The sequence below is a fragment of the Neolamprologus multifasciatus genome, chromosome 16, assembly GCF_963576455.1.
Source record: "Neolamprologus multifasciatus chromosome 16, fNeoMul1.2, whole genome shotgun sequence".
NCBI lineage: Eukaryota > Metazoa > Chordata > Actinopteri > Cichliformes > Cichlidae > Neolamprologus > Neolamprologus multifasciatus.
Genome location: NC_140454.1, coordinates 28,306,389 through 28,325,705, shown reverse-complemented (window position 1 = coordinate 28,325,705; position 19,317 = coordinate 28,306,389). Strand labels below are relative to the sequence as shown.

The window sequence follows — 19,317 nt, the reverse complement described above, 5'->3', positions numbered from 1 at the left end:
GTGTCAGCTTGGCCAAGAAAACAATCAAACAAAATAAATCCTTCAGGGTTAATGATCTAAAGGAGGGTTTTTTTTTCTTACCTGAAGGTAACAAAGTTTAGTTTTGTATTTTTTGGTGTGTAACCTGTCCTTTAAAATAAAGTGAACAGAATAAGATTGTGGGCAATAAAATGGGCAATAGTGTGCTTACAAGGGAAATACCTCCAACCTGGACAAACATTTGCCCACACAGCATGCATGAATGTAATGTCTTTGATATGCTGCTTAGAGATGGTGGTGAGTCTCACAGCGGAGTCAGTGAGAACCCAGTGAGAATCAAGAAGATAATTGACAAAGAATCTAATCCATAAGTGATATCGATAATTGATTTGTAATGACTAAATTCTCATCAATTCCCACTGCTAGCTACTGTAGACAAAGGACATCTTGTCTATAACAATGTAACACATGGAGTATATGACACACCTGGATGAAAACATACATATTTAACTTAAGAGGTCTTAAGCGCAAGCCTAGGCTCCATCACTGTCAAGCGAAAGCAGAATGATTACTCTGCATTTTAGTCAGTTATTCAAGTCAAAGCACAAAAAGAATTGCCTTAAATAGCTTCCATCATGTGTCCAGATGTGATGGCCATATCCAACATCAGGAAATGAATGATAGCTTGGATTTTGAATAAGGCCACCTGCTGGAAACAGAAAAAAAGTCTCTCAAAGTCCCACCCTTTCTTTTTGGAGTCCAGAGTTCTGGCACAGCAAAGAGCACCTCTGATTATACTATTATTAGGTCAACCATGTGCACTAAAAAATTAACTGTGAATTATGCAGACCTTTTTTGTGATGTAGTACATACACGGTTCACTTAGAAGTGTGCTGTTTGTTAGATTTGGTGCACAAAGAAGGCACAATAGGTTTTTATGTGGCATAAAGAAAACTGACGGTTTCATGCAACTCATACTTTCATGAGTCATTGGGTGGTACTGAGTCAAACTCCTTGAAAAAAATGGAAAGCACTGCAAAGCCAGTTAGGATTATACCATTTTCAGGAATAGGAAAACCAGTATGGAAACCAGGAAAACCAGTTAGTATGGAGATATTCCCCAGATTTAATTGGATTCTGACTTTAACTGTCAGGCTAACTGGCTAATGTTGGATCCTTGTTTTCTGATCTGAATTTCATATGCCTAAAATCTTACTCCCTTACTGTAGAGCCATTAATATAGCAAGAATGGCATGTATGGTGGACAATGTATATATTTTTATTAATCATAATGTACACTTTAATGAAATTTTTCCATATAAAGTTTATTTTTCAGGCTGACATTGTATTTGCCTAATTTTGGGGGCTGTTTTGAAAGCTTTCAGTCAACCTAACAAACACAGAAGGCATTTTAGAATTGCATTTAAGTAAAAAAACCCAAAAAGCTACTTTTCTACAAGACTTGGAAAAAAATACCTATGCCTTTGTAATGGTTATATGGTAATGCCCAATGTGAGGAAGCTTTAAAAAGGTAAAAATCCTCAGTGGGATTCACTATGTTTGAACTTCTAACGTTACTGTTATTACTATTAATACTTTCCTCGGAAACAGTATGAGTGACGTAATGAGTGGCCAGTAGTCCTCTTCCCTTTTATTTGCTTATGCTCCATTGGAAACAAGTGTGTTGGTGAAAGCAACACATTCCCCCAAATAAGCCAATGAACAGTTTGTTCCTAATGCTAAAGCCTTCACAGGAATGGAAAGCAAGCAGTTTGAATACTTCACTTATGTGAAAGGGAGTCTCATGCTTTCATTTGTGAATAAAATAAACAGTGAATGTGTGTTTGGTGTTTTACAGGGCCTTTCATAATTTCCATATACTGTAAGAACCTACCAAAGTCACACCCAAAACATCGTCTGGTTGCTGAAGAAAATGCCCACTTGTTTGGGTTTTTGTTTGAGTCCCACCTCTACCTGCGGGTAGTTAATGACAGAAACAATGAGCCGCACTCTCACAAAGTCACCTTGGTGGTGTGCATCAAAGTATCGCCTTACTTCAGACAATTGTTCAAAGCTGTAAGCAGGACATTAACATCAGCCAACAATATAATTAGCTGTCCTTTTCACACTGACACTATTGAATGCTTTGATTGTGAAAGGTCTGTGTTCAGTTACTGCTCACTCACAAGGAAATATATGTAAGACATGTTTTCTGTGATGAAGGAATATTTGGATTCAACCGACCCACATCTCACTTTGATCTTAACTTATAACATACATGAATGAATTTAATAAGAACCCGGAATTTTGTCAGCAGTTTCATTCATCATTTGGTATTTGGGACAGTTGCTGCTTATCCATCTTCACTTCCTCTCTGAACATATAACAACTTGTTACTCACACAATATTATAGCAGTGGGGTTGCCTAGCAGCACCATAACAGTGCAGAGTTTGCAGGAAATTTTTGGTGGTGTGAGTAATGACCTTCAGACAACAGAACATGGATGCACTGGTCCACTGTTATAAATGCTTCCATATGGTGCATTTTCAAATCCCTTTTTTGGATGCAGTTTGTGGAAGTGTGACTGCACACAGAGCTCAGTGGAATAAAAGGTTATCTTGTCTTATAATCAACTGTTGTTGTACCTCCACTTACTAGTGTTTTTTCCCCCACAGATATCAGGGAATTAAGTCAGATGCAGCATACTGACCTCTAGGAGCAAAGTCTGTTTTAACTCACTGACAGAAATATGCGAAAGCAATCCTCCCTCCATCTGGTCTGAACATTTTCAGCTAGAAGAGTGATGAGTCCTTTCTTTTTAACATCCACTTTAGTTCCATGCCTTATAATGCATTCCAGACTACTATCCCATTATAAAAACAGATTGCAGTAATTTGTGAGTAATTAATGGCTATATTTAGGTGAAAAAAGTAATGTGAACAATACATTTTAAGAAAACTGCAACAGGAACATGCTTCTCATTGTGTTTCAATAACCTCTCTTTTAAATACACACTTTGGTAAGTGAGAAGGCCAATGACTGGAGGAAAGCAGAATATTCTACAGTTCTTGCTTATTATGGGGTTTCAGCTCTTCACAAGTTCATTGCCTCCTTTGTCATAAATTTAGCTTAACAGCAACATTGCACAGAGTCCTAATATTCACTGTCTATTAACTCAAATTTCTACCAACAACTTGGAAATGCTAACTGCTGCAGCATAGCACAGCTTAAGAGTGGTCCACCATTTGCATCCAAATGGCTGGGCACATTTTGTATGTAACATCTGCACGTTCTAAGATTTTTTGCATCATTTTATGATATAAATGATCTATGAAAAGATCAGGGTTTGGAATTCAAATATTTCATCCAACTCTAGCGACTCCAGGATCATCTACAGCAGTAACAAGTAATAGGTTTATTTGGTAAATGTGCTGTTAAACATGCATTTTAGCACAGAAAAGACACAAATGAGAGACATTCATGTTATTCATATGTTTTGAGCTTTATTCTCTTCTTCTTCTCCTTAAGAAAAATATCTCTCTTCAGCTGCTAAATGGCTAAATGCCCCAGTGTGTTTGCCAGCTAGTTGCTAACTGTGTCTGCTTGTCATACACAGCATTTATTTTAAGAAATCTGTTGCAAAGGTTTTCTATTGTGAATTAGCAGGAACAAAGTTGACGGCTAGAAAAATATTACGTTAGCTACAATGCTAACATGATCATGATCAACTGAGAAATCTCTAACTAGACCTCCTGTTTACGCCTTCAGTAAAAATGTTCCGTACTTCCTCTCAAAGTTTACTAACTTGTGGCAGTTTAGTGGAAAAGTCCTGTATATGTCTCTTTGTGCTGTATATGTTAGGTACTAACATGATACAAGAAGAAGCAAACAGGCTGCTTGCTCGGATTGCTGATAAAATACCAATGTACTTTGTAGCTGGACAGGCACGGCACAATGATGTTTTCAGAGGATTTCAAAAAAATACATATGGCATGGCTCTGTATGTGCTAATTTAGCTTGCTAACTACTTGTGCCTGCACAAGTTTTTGTTATAAAGTATGTTTCTATACTTTTCCACCGATTCTGGAGAAAACAGCTTCATGCATCTCCTGTAACTTGCATGCTAAAAAAAATAAAACGCGAAGGAGGGAATAATGCAAACAGGCTACATGCACATCCAGCAGAAACAAGTAACAACATTGTTTATGTGGATGTTCATTTTTTAGCTCCTTCTCTCAGTTTTCCAGCATGAAATACATCCTGTGACACAGTGGTTACACAAATTAACTCATAAGCAGTGTCATTATGCGTGGCTTCATGGCTGATTTTATTTTGTTGCTGCAGAGCAATAAAATGTATTAGCAGGACTCAAATTTTTAGTGTGCGCCAGTACACTGTCCTGACTGTAATTTATTTTTACTGGTGAGCTAGTGAAACTTAATGGCCAGCACACACAGTGCATTTCATCAGCTGTCTAGACAGTAGAAAATGACATAGCTTCAATCAGTCATTGACAATAATAGATTGATTGGTGGAAGCTAGTTAAACTGCATTGTGCTTTTACTTGAGTCATTTGAGTCACTTGAGTCCAACATCAAAAGGAGGATGCATTGACAATTCGAAATCTCAAAATCAAATGAACACCAAGTTAGCTGACATGGCAAAGGCTTGAAAAAAGGGGCTTTGCAGAGATAGAGGAAGAAATGACAATATGTAGGAAAAGGTAAAGAGAAAAGCCCACTCCAGATGTGTGACATCATCCTCCCCGCTGCTCCCATCCAGACCAAACAGGGCCATGTGTCTGGTTTTCATTTACTTCTTTTCTCCCCCTCTTCCCTTCTCTCCTCTCCCTCCTTTTTTTCTTCTTTTTTTAGAGAAAGTGGGCGGAGGAAGAGAGATGGCAGAACTCCAGGAGTTTAGCAGTTTGTCCCATCTCAGCCTTGAACTCAGCACCACAACTCCTCTGGTTTGAGACCGGGAGGGTGCCTGTCTCTTTCTTTCTCAACCATTTCCCCTCTTCATTCACGACCTCTCTCTGTCTCTCTCTCTGCATCTCTTATCAGTGGCCTTATCACTGCTTTGCTCAGCTACCTTCCTTCGGGGGGTGCTGGAAAAGCCAGCGAAGGGAATTTAGCAGGAGGATAATGCCCAGTAGTCCAGCTCTCAGTCGTTTTACGTAACTGATATCATTTTTCCTCAAAAACGAATCCAGTGGAGTACAGCTACTTCAGCTCAGGGTAAGTTTTGAATGTGCCGGTGGTGTTGCTGCAGAAAAAGTTTGCATGCTTGCTCAATTTCACTTTTACTTTAAGTTTGACCTCAGTTGCACTTTACATGATTATATATAGTGCATTGACCATAGCATAGTTTCAAGTCAGAACATGTAAAGTCATGATGGGTGAGATAATAGGAGGTTTGTGCAAGACTTTCTGGCATCTACCTCATAAATATCAAACAGCATGCTTTTAGCACTAACACTGAAACCTATACTTTAGTGGTGAGAGTGCTGTGAGGGCAAGAGGTGAGCCGCAGTTAGGGTGAAGGAGGAGACCTCAGCAATGTAGTGTGTGATACATGTGAGTGGAGAGAGGAGCATGTTTGCCCCTTCTGTTAAAACTTTGTCTTCTGTCTGACTTTTTTGTCTTTGCTTTATAAATGTCAAATAAATACGTGGTGTAAAATCCCAGAGATGCTACATGAGGTCTTGAAAAATAAGGCATTACTTTGCACCATATGATATACAATTATCCTTTAAGCAAGTAAAACCACAAGCACCATGCTTTGCGATTTCACTAAATAACTAATATCAAGATGTGAGGACTACTTTTTTGTCTTTGAGGATAGAACAAGATAATTTGTTCCATTAGATCGAATGGGGATTCTTATGGTAACCAAATTTTAAAGTCTCCCCACCCACATGAGAGCTCTAATGAAGAATAGTCAAATGGCTAGATGTTTCCGCTGCAGCCCAATACCACACCCTCCCTGAAACCAGTGCACAAGTGGAAAAGCGTGAACTAAGTGTTCCAGGCTTCTGGCCAGATGAACCAGGAGAGCCAAAAGGGGGCTAGTCTATTGGTGGGTGGATGAGAGGTGGTGCTGGTTGTGGTAGAAGGGGGAGCTGCAGGGTTTAGTTGACCAGGTGTGAGTCATTAATCTTCCATTTCTCCTGTACGACTGTCCAAGCGGAGATGGAGGAGTTCAGCAGTGTTTCAGTGTATCCATGTGGGATTTGATGAATTAACTTGTCATATTCTTCCGAATCCAAACGTAATGAGAATGCACTGGAAAAATGATCACGAGTAATTCTCATGAGCTACTGTTCCACGTACTTGTGTGTTTTGCATGTAAACCCGTTGCTGTGATACAGAGAGGAAGAGCTTGGTCGCGGTTCAAATATGCTAGAGGAAACTTGGTGTGCGCTCCAGATTTGGTTTTATGTGTTTGAATTTTTTTTCGACGTGATTTACTACCGGCATTACGACAGTGCTGCAGCTCCCTTTGTAAGCTGGTATCAAAACCTTTATTGGCAGTGGTGCATCGGGACGATTGTTAACAAAAGGGATTTTTAGATATACAGAATAAATCACAATTAATGTGTTTTATAGCTGCTCTGCTCTCTCCAGCTTTTGTCTCTTTTTTTCCGTGATGCAGTGCAGATGTTTGGAAAGTTGGAAGAGTTTTCAGAATGCTCTAGTCTCAGGGATTTAGTACCCCAATCTTCTCTTTTTAAGAAGGCAACCATGAATAATTGTAAGAAATCTGAAGCATATTCTGGTTGGTGAAAGCACGTTTGAGTGGCTGCAAGCGTGCAGACAGATTAATTATAGTGCAATCACTTGCACAGGTCAGCTTAAAGGTATATCAGAAGGAAATCAGGCTTTAAAACAGACCTTTTCCTTGGCTACAAGTTGATCCAGCATGTGCATCTTTCTCGTCTTTACCAATGCTACAGGAGTGTCAGGTTTAATATGTGAACAGGCTCAGATCAAGCACACATCTGCCAGGTGTCAGACGGTCTAACACACACCAGCTGTGTAGAACTGCCTGTTCAGCCAGCCTCCCCCTCCCGCCTTTTTAACTTCATCATTGATCTTCCTCTCATCTGCTCCACACATGTCACATTGCATCCTTACAGCTGAGGGGTGCGGTGCGGTTGGATGTGCAGGTCCTCACAGATGCAGGATTGACTTTTACATGCTGGAGCACAAAGTCACAAGTGATATTTGTTCACCAGCGAGTGGCGGTGTAGCACCACCTCACGATCAGAACACTTGTAAGAATCTCATGCCTTTTGATTTCACTTATCTGATATAAAAGATACATCTTGTGCATAGAGAGCAGGCCTTTAAAATGGATTTGTGGGGATTGGCAGTGGCATTAAATGTAACAATAAAAGAAACATATAAAAGTGTAGATGCTGGTTCAGCCTTTATTACGACTCATTAAAGTGTGGATTTCTCATTAAAGTTTCCTGTTAGGTGGATTTTATCCTCTATTTGCTTGTTTAAACTAACAGTTAGAATGTTCCCCCTCTTCTCCAGCAGTGCACGTGTAGATTTATAGTTAATGACTCAATTATATTAAAGTAAATTAATGGAAACCATTAGCTAGTATAATGGAGCAAATGTAACAACATCTTGTTTATACAGTGAGATGAAAGATCATGTGTGGCTCCCAGTGGTTGAGGTGATGTAAGAAGACATGCTACTGCCATTGACACTGGCTCACTTTTATTTTAAAGTTAGGATAGTATTGTATTTCAAAGTAAAAGACTTAATGTCCCAAATATACCTGTAAGGGCTAAATGCCAACTGTGTTATATAAATGCAGCTCTTTCATCAACATTAATTTTAATAGTTTAATTTGAACACAGGGCCTTAAATTTGTATACTTCAGGCCAGGTTCACTGTTTAACACACAGGTTTTTAAAATCTGTAATCGTTGAGTGTTTAGTGCTTGGCTGGAGCAAAAACAAGCTATCATATGGTGAAAACCTAAAGGTTAATATGATGCACATTGAGAATGCGTGTGTGGTGTACAAAAAATTAAACAGCATTAACTATACTTAAAGTGACTAAAATAAAAGTGCTCATTATGTAGAAACATACAAATTACATTACAGAGTCACAGTTTTTACGATTTTAATGACATAGTTATTAAGTTAGTTATTTAGTTACTTTGTAGTTCTAACATAGGACACCATAATACATTAGATTTATAATTCTAAATGTAAAATAATAAATTTGGCAGACACATGACCACTGACCATTTACATTAACTTGTCTGCCACTTAGTCATTCATGTCAACATTCACAGATGAAGTGAATAACGCCTCTGTAACAGAGGCATAAATACTCGTGGAAACAGTTTGTCCCAAATGGTTGTGAGTGGTGCTTGGAGAGTGATGGCATTTGCAGGGATAATGAAAGTCTCAGTAATGTAAGTCTACACTTGTCACTAGGGAAAAAGGTGTATTCCCTAACCGATTGGCAAAAACCTGCTTGGTCACTAGCTTATTTCACAGGTGGTAGTTTGAATAGCAGTGACAAACCTGTCTACAAAGAGTGCCCGGCTACTTTCCGAGCTGCTGTAAAACTGTGAAAAGTGGAACACAAAGTGAAAATGGAGAATGTTTGTCTTCAATGTAAAGAGTTGTGCCTCAGCGCTGTCAACATTTTTTAAAAGCCACAGCTTTTACTTTTAAGGCAAACCTTTTCCATTTCCAGTATGTGTCACACTTTTTCAAGTTTTACTACTGCTGGGCTCATAGTTGGAACTACAGGCAACTGTGGCAATCTGCTAGCAACCAATAATCACACAGGAGGTTTTTGGAACAGGCCCTGTTTTATGAATGGATGGACTGTTGTGCCAATTTGGGACACATTTGATTCTCTGAACTGGCTGAACTGCATCCCTGTTTGTTCCCTATGGGGTCCTTGGAGCATCTGAACATGTGCTGATAATGGATGTGTGTGCTGCACTGCATTCTGAGCTTTTCTATCTGTGTTTATATGTATATATATATATATATATATATATATATATATATATATATATATATATATATATATGAATGACCTAACATATCACAAACTTCCTAAAGTTTAAAATATAAAAAGGCTAAACATTGGCGCCACCCAGTGGAAGCTGTGAAAAAAAGATATGTAATGGGCTACAAGCTACACAAAGATCAAAAGAGCTATTGCAGTTACAGGCTCAATTCTATTCAAACACAACTTTAATGGTATTTTTAAAGATTCTCTTCACATTAAACCCACAGAGAGATACTGTTCCAGTATGTACTTAACAGTAGATTAAATGACAAAGAATAATGTGTGCTGATTGCAGTGGCTCACTGATGAGCCTTTTTGCACCTTTCCCTGTTTGTTCTTTGTGGCTTGGACGTTCCGTTAGCATTCTGTTGTTTGCTATCAAAACCTGGACCTGATGGTAGCATGCCAGAAACAAACTGTTCAGCTTGTTTTTAGAGATGAAGTGGGAAAAAAATTGCTAAATTTCTTCATGAATGCTCTGTCCCTGTGCTGCCATTGTTTTGGTTGCTTCTATCAGTGAAAACAAGATTCTCCTGCCCTGCTATGTTTTCCTCTGCGGTGGTGAGGGGAAGCCATAGTGTTCACACACTGGACGAGCCTGGCTGAACTCCTCAGAGCAGTGGTTTTTGTGTGACCCGAAATCACATGGGTGAACACAAACATCTGTCGCAGTGTCCAAGGCAGCTTAGATTTCCTTGAAATGAATGCTCTTACTGGTTTAAGCCCAATATGGAGAGTAACAGCATCTGGGGACTACAGGGATATTTTACACTTCCCTTATGTGGTTGATCTATACTATACTGTATATGTTTGTTTCATAATGCAAACACTAATGCTGAAAATTTAAGGAAAAACTCCAAACGTGGACTTTATGGGCACTATACACTGACCCTATAAATGTGATTGATATTATTTGTGTGACACAACTCTGCAGCTGTTTTCAGTAGTTTTATTTCCTTCACCAGCATTCATCTGCAGGCCAACTTTTGAAAAGTTATGTTTTGTTTGCATTTGAAAGGTCATACTGGCTCACTTGTGTAGGATGGGAATACAAATACAGTATATACAGTAATGACCATACAATAAAGTTGTATGGTCATCTGCAAAACATGGCCTGCACAAACATAGTGCACAGCAAAGTATAAACACCATGACTCAGTGCCTGCAATCCTGCATAGAGTACAATGTGTTTAGAATTCATTATAGATTAAATCTACTGTAGCAGACATAGTACTTTTTTGGCTTTTCCTTCTAAGTCTAACACTGCCTTAATGTAATTTCATGTTGTTTTTAAACACCTTGCCAGAAAATTCTCCTTTTGTGTTTTCATTTTCAATATCTACTAATTTTGGACCAAATAGTTGCTGCATAATCCACTTAAATTTACTAACATGCTTTTACCTGGCATTCAATTGACCACATGACATTTTTAAGATCAGATTTAAGGGCTCGTGCATGGCATGGAAATCTAGAGGAGTGTCCATAACTTCAACAAGGCAGCTATATGCTGGCTCGCACAATAAAAATAAGCTAACAATAAAATATGGCAGTAGCCAAGTTCCAGCTGACTAATACAAACAAACAAAAAAAGAACAAGAAAAACATAAAATACTATAAGAAATGGCCCTGATATTGAGGGTGCTCATTCAAAATTTGATTTTTTGACTATGACCACAGGATCAAGGTCAAACAATCCCAGGAGAAATTAGATATATGTTACTTTATTATAAAAGGTGCTATATCTGCATTCTCCACCAGAGGTCAATAGTCTGTTTATTTAGCTTGCGTTTTGTGCACTGGAAAATACAAACTTTGTTGACATGAAAAAGACCTCCCCTTTTTATAAACTAAAGACATCTACCATAAACTCTTTATGATCCAAAATGTGACTTTTCTCACACCTAACCACAGAGTGCTGAGCTTTTAGTGCTTTTCCTAACAGGCTCTGGGACTATTAAAAAGACAGTTCTGGGTTTGGTTTAATATCCATCATTACCTTAATGAAGAAGCATTTATTGGTCAAAGGCCATGTGTGCCATTTCATTCGTAAGTATTAACCTTTTTGTTTTTGCATTCACATCCTTGAGTTGAAATGCTTCTTGAGTGGTGAGTCATGCAGATGTTACAAGCATATGTTTATTTCTGCTCTGTCAGCTTCTTCTTAGATACGATTTTTGCACTTTGCTTTTATGCTCTTGGATCTTGAAAAGCTGTACAGACTTCTCTGTTCACAAAGGGCTTTGAATGAGTTGTGGGCTGGGATTTATGGGTTATGATGGTTATGGGAATGAATCATGTCAAAGACAAGTCCTCCACTGTGTGTGTGTGTGTGTGTGTGTGTGTGTGTGTGTGTTTTGCCTGTACCCATAGATCTGTCTTTTCAGGCTCTTGATGGGTTGAGACCTTTCTTTGCGCTTAGGTCTCATAAGGTCCTAAGTGAACCATGTGTGACCTCTCTTTCATTTCCTGTGATGTTACCGCACATCATAATGAAGGAAAATCTAACTAAGTAGAAAAAAAAGCACATCCTCTGTGAAACCGGACTTTCCAGTCTAATACCGCTTTTAAGAGCACATTATTTTTGTGAGCTGGAAAACTGAGTCCCTGCCAGGCAGAGTTAATTACTAAGGCACACTGGATGGTAGTTTTCACAGGTGGTTTTGATCACCATCCCTCTCCACTCCTGCACATGCTGTAGCTCCCTCACTTACTGTGGAAATAGGTTGTCATGAATGTACATCAGTACACGCAAAAATGTACGGACAGTGCAATGAAAATAACTCATCGCAGTGTTATTCCCTTGGAAAGATAGCTTTGGAATTGGGAAATTAAAGAGGCAACATGACCACATTTTAGGCTACATTCAGCTAGTGCAATCGGTGCATCTCCCACACACAGCATTCCACACACCAAAATTGGAACACAGATATTTTGAACCAGCTATTAGTGCAATTAATTGAACACTAAAGCATATTATTTGTCAACATTCAGGTACAGTTCAGGTACATGAATTTGCTGAGTTGAAGCCTAGCTAACAGTCACTGCCTAGAGCATACGTGTCAAACTCTGGCCCGCAGCCTAATTACATTTGGCCCGCGAAGCCATACCAAATTATTATTAGAGCTGACCTACTGGTATTATACAGCTAATATATATATTGTTTAGTATTAAGCTTTGCTTGTTCCATATTCAGTTTTTCAGCAAAACTTGTTTGAGTCCATAAGAAAAGATTCATTCTTAAATGTGGAAGAAGATTTTTTTTCAATACATAAATGTTAGCCCGCGACCTTCTTCCACTTTTGAATTTTGGCCCACTGTGTATTTGAGTTTGACACCCCTGGCCTAGAGTCACCTGTGCCCACTGACCATGTGTCAAAACCTCTTTTATGGTTATGGCTAATAAACTTTATATTCATGCTTTATAGCTCATATTTCGCTAATTCTGGTTTCACAGGTGCCCTCTTAGCTTCTTCTGAAGATGAGGAGTCATCATTTGCTACCGCTATGTGCTCTTCTGGGCGTCCTGCTTGCAGGACTTCTTCCTAAACTCGATGCCCAGGAAGATGAAGGTAAGTTTAACTAATTTAATCTCATTGCAGTCAACAGCAGCACTCATTTTACAGATGATAGCCCTGGGTCTCAATATGCAAGTGTTTAAATATCAAATGCAAGCAAAGGGAGTATAAAACTATATTTGCATTTCTTACTTTTACATGTATTATGCTTTCAAGACTGAATGCAAACAGTTAACCTCAAAATGGGACATAAAAATTAGAATATAAAACCTCAAGAGATACTATAGTAGAGTAAGTCTGATACATTTGACACAATAAACATACATAAACACACTGATGCTATCAAACTGAAGTACATTTATATTGTGCACTTTGTTAGCATCTTTTCACTGGTCTTTACTTTTGTCCTCCCAACACTCCCTTTGGAAGATTGTGCACAAGGTTTGGCAGCTGATATGTACTTTCTAGTGGATTCATCATGGAGTATGGGTCAAGAGAACTTTGAGCATGTCAGACACTTTCTGTACACCTTGATACAATCTCTGCACCAGGTCGGAGGAGAAAGGTTTAAATTTGCCCTTGTACAGTACAATAGCAGGCCTCACACTGAGTTCCAGCTCAACAGCTACAAAACTGCACAGGGAGTCCTGGCACACATCAAAGCTATGTCTTACCGTGGTGGGGGCACGCGGACTGGCCTGGGTTTGGATTTTCTGATACATACACATTTGACTGCTGCTTCGGGCAGCCGTGCTGCTGACGGAGTCGCCCAGGTGGTGGTGGTGCTAACAGACGGCCGCTCGCAGGATGATGTTGCCGAGCCAGCTCAAGTGCTGCGGATGGCAGGCGTGGAGATGTTTGCGGTTGGAGTTCAGGATGCAGTGGACTGGGAGCTCAGGGAGATGGCTAGCCAACCTCAAAGCACTCACGTTTTCAGTGTAGACACTTTCCCAGCCTTACAGAGTATAATTCAAGATTTAGTTGTGGGACTTTGTGATGCAGTGACCCAGTCAGGGGGGTTTCCTGTGGCAAATGAGGCCCCTGTGGCTGGAGGAGGGACAGGTAATGAAATGGGACCAGCGTCACTACCATACTAATGTCTACATGTGCAGAAAGAAGCTGCTGCACATGCGGCTGTGACTGGACCTTTTTATAATTAACATAACGATTTTTTTAACCACAGTAACCTTCCACTGTTCACCTGCAACATTAACACCACTTTTTTGGTTTGTCTTTCAACATGTAATATACCTCTAATGCTTCAAAGATCACAGTACGATTTGCATGTGTTCACTTTACTGCATTAGGTGTTGTACCTGGTACTTTTGCAAAAGGTAGGTCTCTGATGGAGGCTGAAATGGCTTCTGTCATAATTCAACACGCCATTTTCAGAAGATCAGATCTTCCCCAGTGTCCTCTTCTAAAACCTTTGGAAGATAACAAGGTCTCTGGGACACTTTAAAAGCTTTTAAAGCCCCCGAAAATCAAACTGTGAGCTTTTAACAATAGCTAACCATGCACCACTGCTTATGTGTCCTGCACATGTGTGTTTGTCTTTTTTCAATCACAATGTCTGTTTGTGTAAAATATGTGCAATATTCTGTTTTTGAAACAGTGATGAACCTGTCTGGAGACATCCTTGACCTGCAGAAGCACTTTGAGAATGTTTTTATCTTTAAATAGCCTAATCTATTTGCTGTTGTAATTTAATGACATAAGAAAGGCGAACGGTAGTGAAGAATGGTAATTTAAGATACTCAAATATCCAAAGGGTACATGCTCATTTCAAATGAAGCATTGCCATTATATGTGGTTTTGCTCTTTTTAAACAAAATCATATGTCTCAATGACTGCAAATATGCAGGCACCAAGGATGGTTCACAGGGTCATGACTGGTCACGTCATCTGAGGTCTGTAACAAGAGTCTGCATGGAGTGGTTGAACTCAGCGGAGCTCATACAAATGGGCATATTACATTATTTTTTAAATATTAAATATCATAAAAGATTATATCTATTTATATATTTAATTATTTGTTTTCCTCTAGAATGGAAATTCTTAATGCATTATGCCTATCTGCAGATTTTCTTTTAGTTCTTTATGTTCCTAGATGCTCCAGATTTTAAATAGCAGATCATGTTCTGTCACAATTTATTCCCATAGAAAACTGTGAGATACATCCAACTCTAAGACCTAACATTGTCTTAAAACATATAGAAAATTTTATTTTTGTTCAGAAGACATGTAGATAAGCAAAAGTTTAAACACTGTGACTTTTCTGTACATAAATTCTAGTGTTACTGTAATTAGAATTGAATTCAAGTAAAAAAAAAATCTATGGAGCAAAGTAATCGACAAATTACAGGACTTTAGGAAATCTCCTTGGTTCAGCCAACATGCAGTATGATGTTTTGCAGTGTTGTTGATTTATTCACTGAATGACACAGCTAGCACGAGTTCTTTGATTTATGTCTGTCTCAGTTTCACTTATTTAACGCTTTCACAAGTTCCATTTTGTTTTGTTTTCTCTCTCTCCCCTTAAAGCACAAGACACAGCTGACCTAGTACTGTTAATTGATGGATCACAGAACATTGGAGCAGCAAACTTCCCCTATGTGCGTGATTTGGTTTTGAGAATCATTGAGCGCCTTGATGTGGGCAGGGACACTGTTCGGGTGGCCTTGGTCCTGTACAACAGCAGCCCAGAGATAAAGTTCTATCTAAATAGCTTTTACAGCAAATCATCAGTCCTGGATGCTGTGAAAGCCCTCACCTACACAGGGGGCGATGAATCTAACCTGGGGGCTGCCTTGGAGGAAGTGGCCGAGAGCCTTTTAAGTGAAACATCTGGGGGCAGGGCTGACGAGGGTGTGCCCCAGATGTTGGTGGTTATCACTGCTGGGCCATCCACTGATGATACTGGTGCTGGTGACCGAGCTCTTAAGAGGGCCAGTGTTATCACATTCGGCGTGGCGATTGGTGACACTGCCACTGCAGATCTGGAAACAATTGCTACAGATAGAAGTTTTGTCCAGTCAGCCTCTGATGTCAGAGAAGTTGCAAACATTGGTGACCAACTGCTCCCACTCATTAACGGGGTGATCCAGCGCACTATTATAGTTCAGAATGAGTTCACAGAAGGTATGTAACTTCTCAGTAAACCCTGGCGGGGCATTACGGTTGTGGAAGGGGACTTCATAATTCAATTGATATGTTATAGTGCACATGGTAGGTTAGTTTCTATATCCCCAATTTTAAGTTTATAACAGAAGTGGTAACACTTAGAAGTCTTATTACCATTTTAAAAATATTTGAAATTTGACTCCATTCCATTAACCCTCTCAAGGCAGACGTTGCCGATTTGCAACAGTTAAAAACTAACAACCTGATTACCCCACATACATATTTTATAGGGGTGCAACGATACACAAAATTCACGGTTCGGTTCGGTTTGATACTTTGGTGTCACGGTTCGATATTTTTTCGATACAAAAAAATGTTCATGCCTTTTTAATTTGTCATTTATTAAAATTATAAATATATATTTTAACTCAAAAGTACAGTTTTTTAATTTAATGTTGCTGAAACAACAAAGTAATAAAAAATAAATCTATCTGATCGAGAAATCACTCATCTGTGGAAAAGAGAGTTTATTACAGAGAAATGTCTCTTTCCAAAATAAAAGCTATACTATACGCTTCTTCTGGGCTATATTCTCAGCTGCATATTAAACATATCAGGTCCCCATAAGGAGAATCATGTGCTAACGGCTGTCTAAATGACTCGGGTAAAGTTTGTAGCATGCGTGCTTGTTGTTTTTGTCTGCTTCCACTTTGCACTAGGATGATGTAGGCGTAAATGTGCAGTCATATTCGTTGTGTTCCCACTAGTGCTGTCAGCGTTAATCTCGTTGAAATAACGTTAACGCCACAACACGGCAAATCTCCGTTAACGAGCTACCGCAGATTGCCCCAGGCGTGGGACCGTTAACGAGCTAACTGTGCTAACGCAGTAGTTCCCACCATGTAATTGAGCATTGCTGGCACATCCAACATACTGTTTTACTTTTGTCCATGACGCGCTTACCTTCAGGGTCATACCTCACATGAAAACCAAAATAATTCCAAACGCCAGATCTGAATGAGGGTGAGGGAGGTTCAATTTGCCATGTTGCAAGGAGAGCTTAACTTCTGTCTCGCTAGCTTGCCCTGCGCTCAGTGAATCTGCGTTCGACTACTCCGCCTAGGCTGCACTGTCGAGCGCAGATCCACTGAGCGCTCAACACAGACAGCATCGTCAGAAGAAAAGTTGATCAAATAAATTTTGTATTGTTTGATACACATGCGTACCGAACCGAAAGCACTGTATCGAACGGTTCAATATCGATACGAGTATTGTTGCACCCCTAATATTTTATGAGTTTTTTTTTACTCAGAAGTACCACTGCAGGACTTGGTTGTGCATTAGCAACAAAAAACTTAATTTGAGCCTGAGAGGGTTAACTTACATAAATGTTTGATGAAGATAAAGATGTCATTAGTACCAGACAGCCTAATAAGAAAAAGATATTTGTATGTCGGTCTGGTGCTTGTGTTTCCATAAAAATTGTAATATGATGTCAATAAGAAGAAATCATTATAAAAACAGCATATCAAATGTTGAAACTGAGAACATTTTTGGAATTGATTGTATATATGTTTAGCTTGTCTTGTAGGTCAGTTTTTGTGAATTCAAGATTGGTAAATAATTTTATCTGCTCAGCAGTGGCCTTTTCTGTAATTGTTTTATTTCATAATGTTCCAAATGTTTTCAATTGAGTACAGGTCTGGACCGCAGGAAGGGCAGTTTAGCATCTAAGCTCTTTTACTACAAAGATATGTTGCTGGAAAATATGTTCTCATTAAAAAGATTCAATGAAAGAGGCAACGATGTATGGGCGAATAGTAAGATTTTAATGTGTTTAAAACTTTTCACAAGTCTTATCAGCAGCTATTTTTCACTACAAAGGTAATCCACTGTTCCATTGTGATTTTGGGCCTCAACCTTTTTACACAAAAATGTCTTTGGATTCTCAGAATATTTTAATATTTAATATTTAATACCTGTAGATTTTGAAATCCAAATTTTATTGTTTATTATTTCTTCAATTTTGTGTTCAGAAATTGTATTCTCAAATTCTGGAAGTGTTTATCACTGAGCAGTGAATGTCTCTAACTCTCTGGGATGCTATTTTATAATCATTTGATGTAACTTCTATTCCCAGAGTGTTTCTGGAAAAAAAAATCAGAATGACAATGTATTTTTCAATAAACAAATTTCTCAGTTTCAGTATCTGATAGGTTGTAATTTTTGTAATTAAATGCAGAATTTAAGCTTTTAGCGGATAATTGAATTCCTTTTTAAATTACATTTTACAAAGAGTTACAGCTTTTTTTTTTTTTTAGGTAACTAGGATGTATGTTGCTCAAAATGGGGTTTATTAGACAATATATATTTTTAACAATGGCATAAGATCATCTTAGTTAAATCAGTTAACAGAAAGAGCTTTGTGCATTTGTATTATTTATGCAGTTTAAATAGATTTTTAAAATCTGATAGTTTTAGCGTATTTAACTTATTTTTAAAGGAGCATGCACACTAGCTGTACTTTGTAAAAATCTAAAAAATATATGGGTTTCAGGAAATAAAATAAATCCCTTTATCACTTGATCTATAGCAGTTACAACATTTCTAACATTTTGTAAATTGTAATTGATGTCTATTAGAAGGCATCTGAACTTGTCCTACTTTTTTCCATGTCAGTAATACTTTACCCTCATGCCAAATAATTTAATGCAAATATAAAATATACATTTATTAACAGAATATATTTTCAGAGTTTTGTCAGCCAAAAACTTAGTCTTATAGACCGATTATTATAGCATCTCCTACAATATTCCCTCCTAACTGTAATGTTCTTTGTTTCTTTTTCCAGTTATTCAGTCAAAAACAGTTGGAAATCGAGACATCATTTTCCTTATTGACGGTACAATGGGAACAGCATACATTAACTCTGTGCGGATTTTCATCAGAGAGTTTGTGGAAAGCATGCCAATTGGTCCAGATCAAGTTCAAGTGGGTATTGCACAGTTTTCTGCTTCCCCGAAAGTTGAGATGGATCTCAACACCCATGGGAGCAAGGAGAAAATCATTTCTGCTTTGAGTACTATCAGACCAAGACCATCACAGGCAGTCAACATCGGAGCAGCCTTGAACTTTGTCCGGGAAAGAATGTTGCAGCCAGAGAAGGGCAGCCGTATTCAACAGGGCGTACCCCAGCTTGTAATGTTGTTAACCAGCAAAAGGTCCAGTGATAGCGTGGAAGAACCTGCGAGTGCCCTGAGGGAACTAGGTGTGTTGACCCTGGCTGCAGGCGCAAGGGCAGCTGATGAGCAGCAGCTGAAGCAGATTGCCATTAGTGACGATGCTGTGTTCTACGACAAGGATATGCGACCACTGATTAGAACCAAGAAAGAGAAAATGATAAGTGCTCTTTCTACTTTAGCTGGAGGAGTACCCACCACAACAGGTAATGCTACATCAATATAGGTTGTTGAGCCCCTAAGTGCTTGAAATGAAGGCAACAGGACACCCTTTGGTTTGTGAAGAAATTTCGATCTCACCCAAGGGTCTTTTTCAGGTCAAAAAACTGTGGAGAGCCCGAGGTATTTAACCCATGGTGGGGTTATTCCCTTGGAATCGTTACTGATAGTTGTTAACCCACTCT

The 19,317-nt window shown here is 38.8% G+C and overlaps 1 protein-coding gene across 3 annotated transcripts in view; it reads left to right on the top strand.

The window, feature by feature from the left end:
• The first annotated feature begins 4,908 nt into the window (after window positions 1-4,908).
• The window catches only part of LOC146500986 (collagen alpha-3(VI) chain-like), a 29,845-nt gene continuing 15,436 nt past the window's right edge, over window positions 4,909-19,317 (top strand). Inside the window, exons 1-5 of one of the 3 annotated variants that reach the window (XM_085135144.1) lie at window positions 4,909-5,217; window positions 12,491-12,605; window positions 12,981-13,613; window positions 15,096-15,692; window positions 18,526-19,119. In XM_085135144.1, the coding sequence (XP_084991270.1) occupies window positions 12,515-12,605; window positions 12,981-13,613; window positions 15,096-15,692; window positions 18,526-19,119 (1,915 nt within the window). In that variant the 5' untranslated portion in view covers window positions 4,909-5,217; window positions 12,491-12,514. The remainder of the gene's footprint in view (window positions 5,218-12,490; window positions 12,606-12,980; window positions 13,614-15,095; window positions 15,693-18,525; window positions 19,120-19,317) is intronic. The other 2 variants (XM_085135145.1, XM_085135146.1) reach the window with 2 other exon arrangements.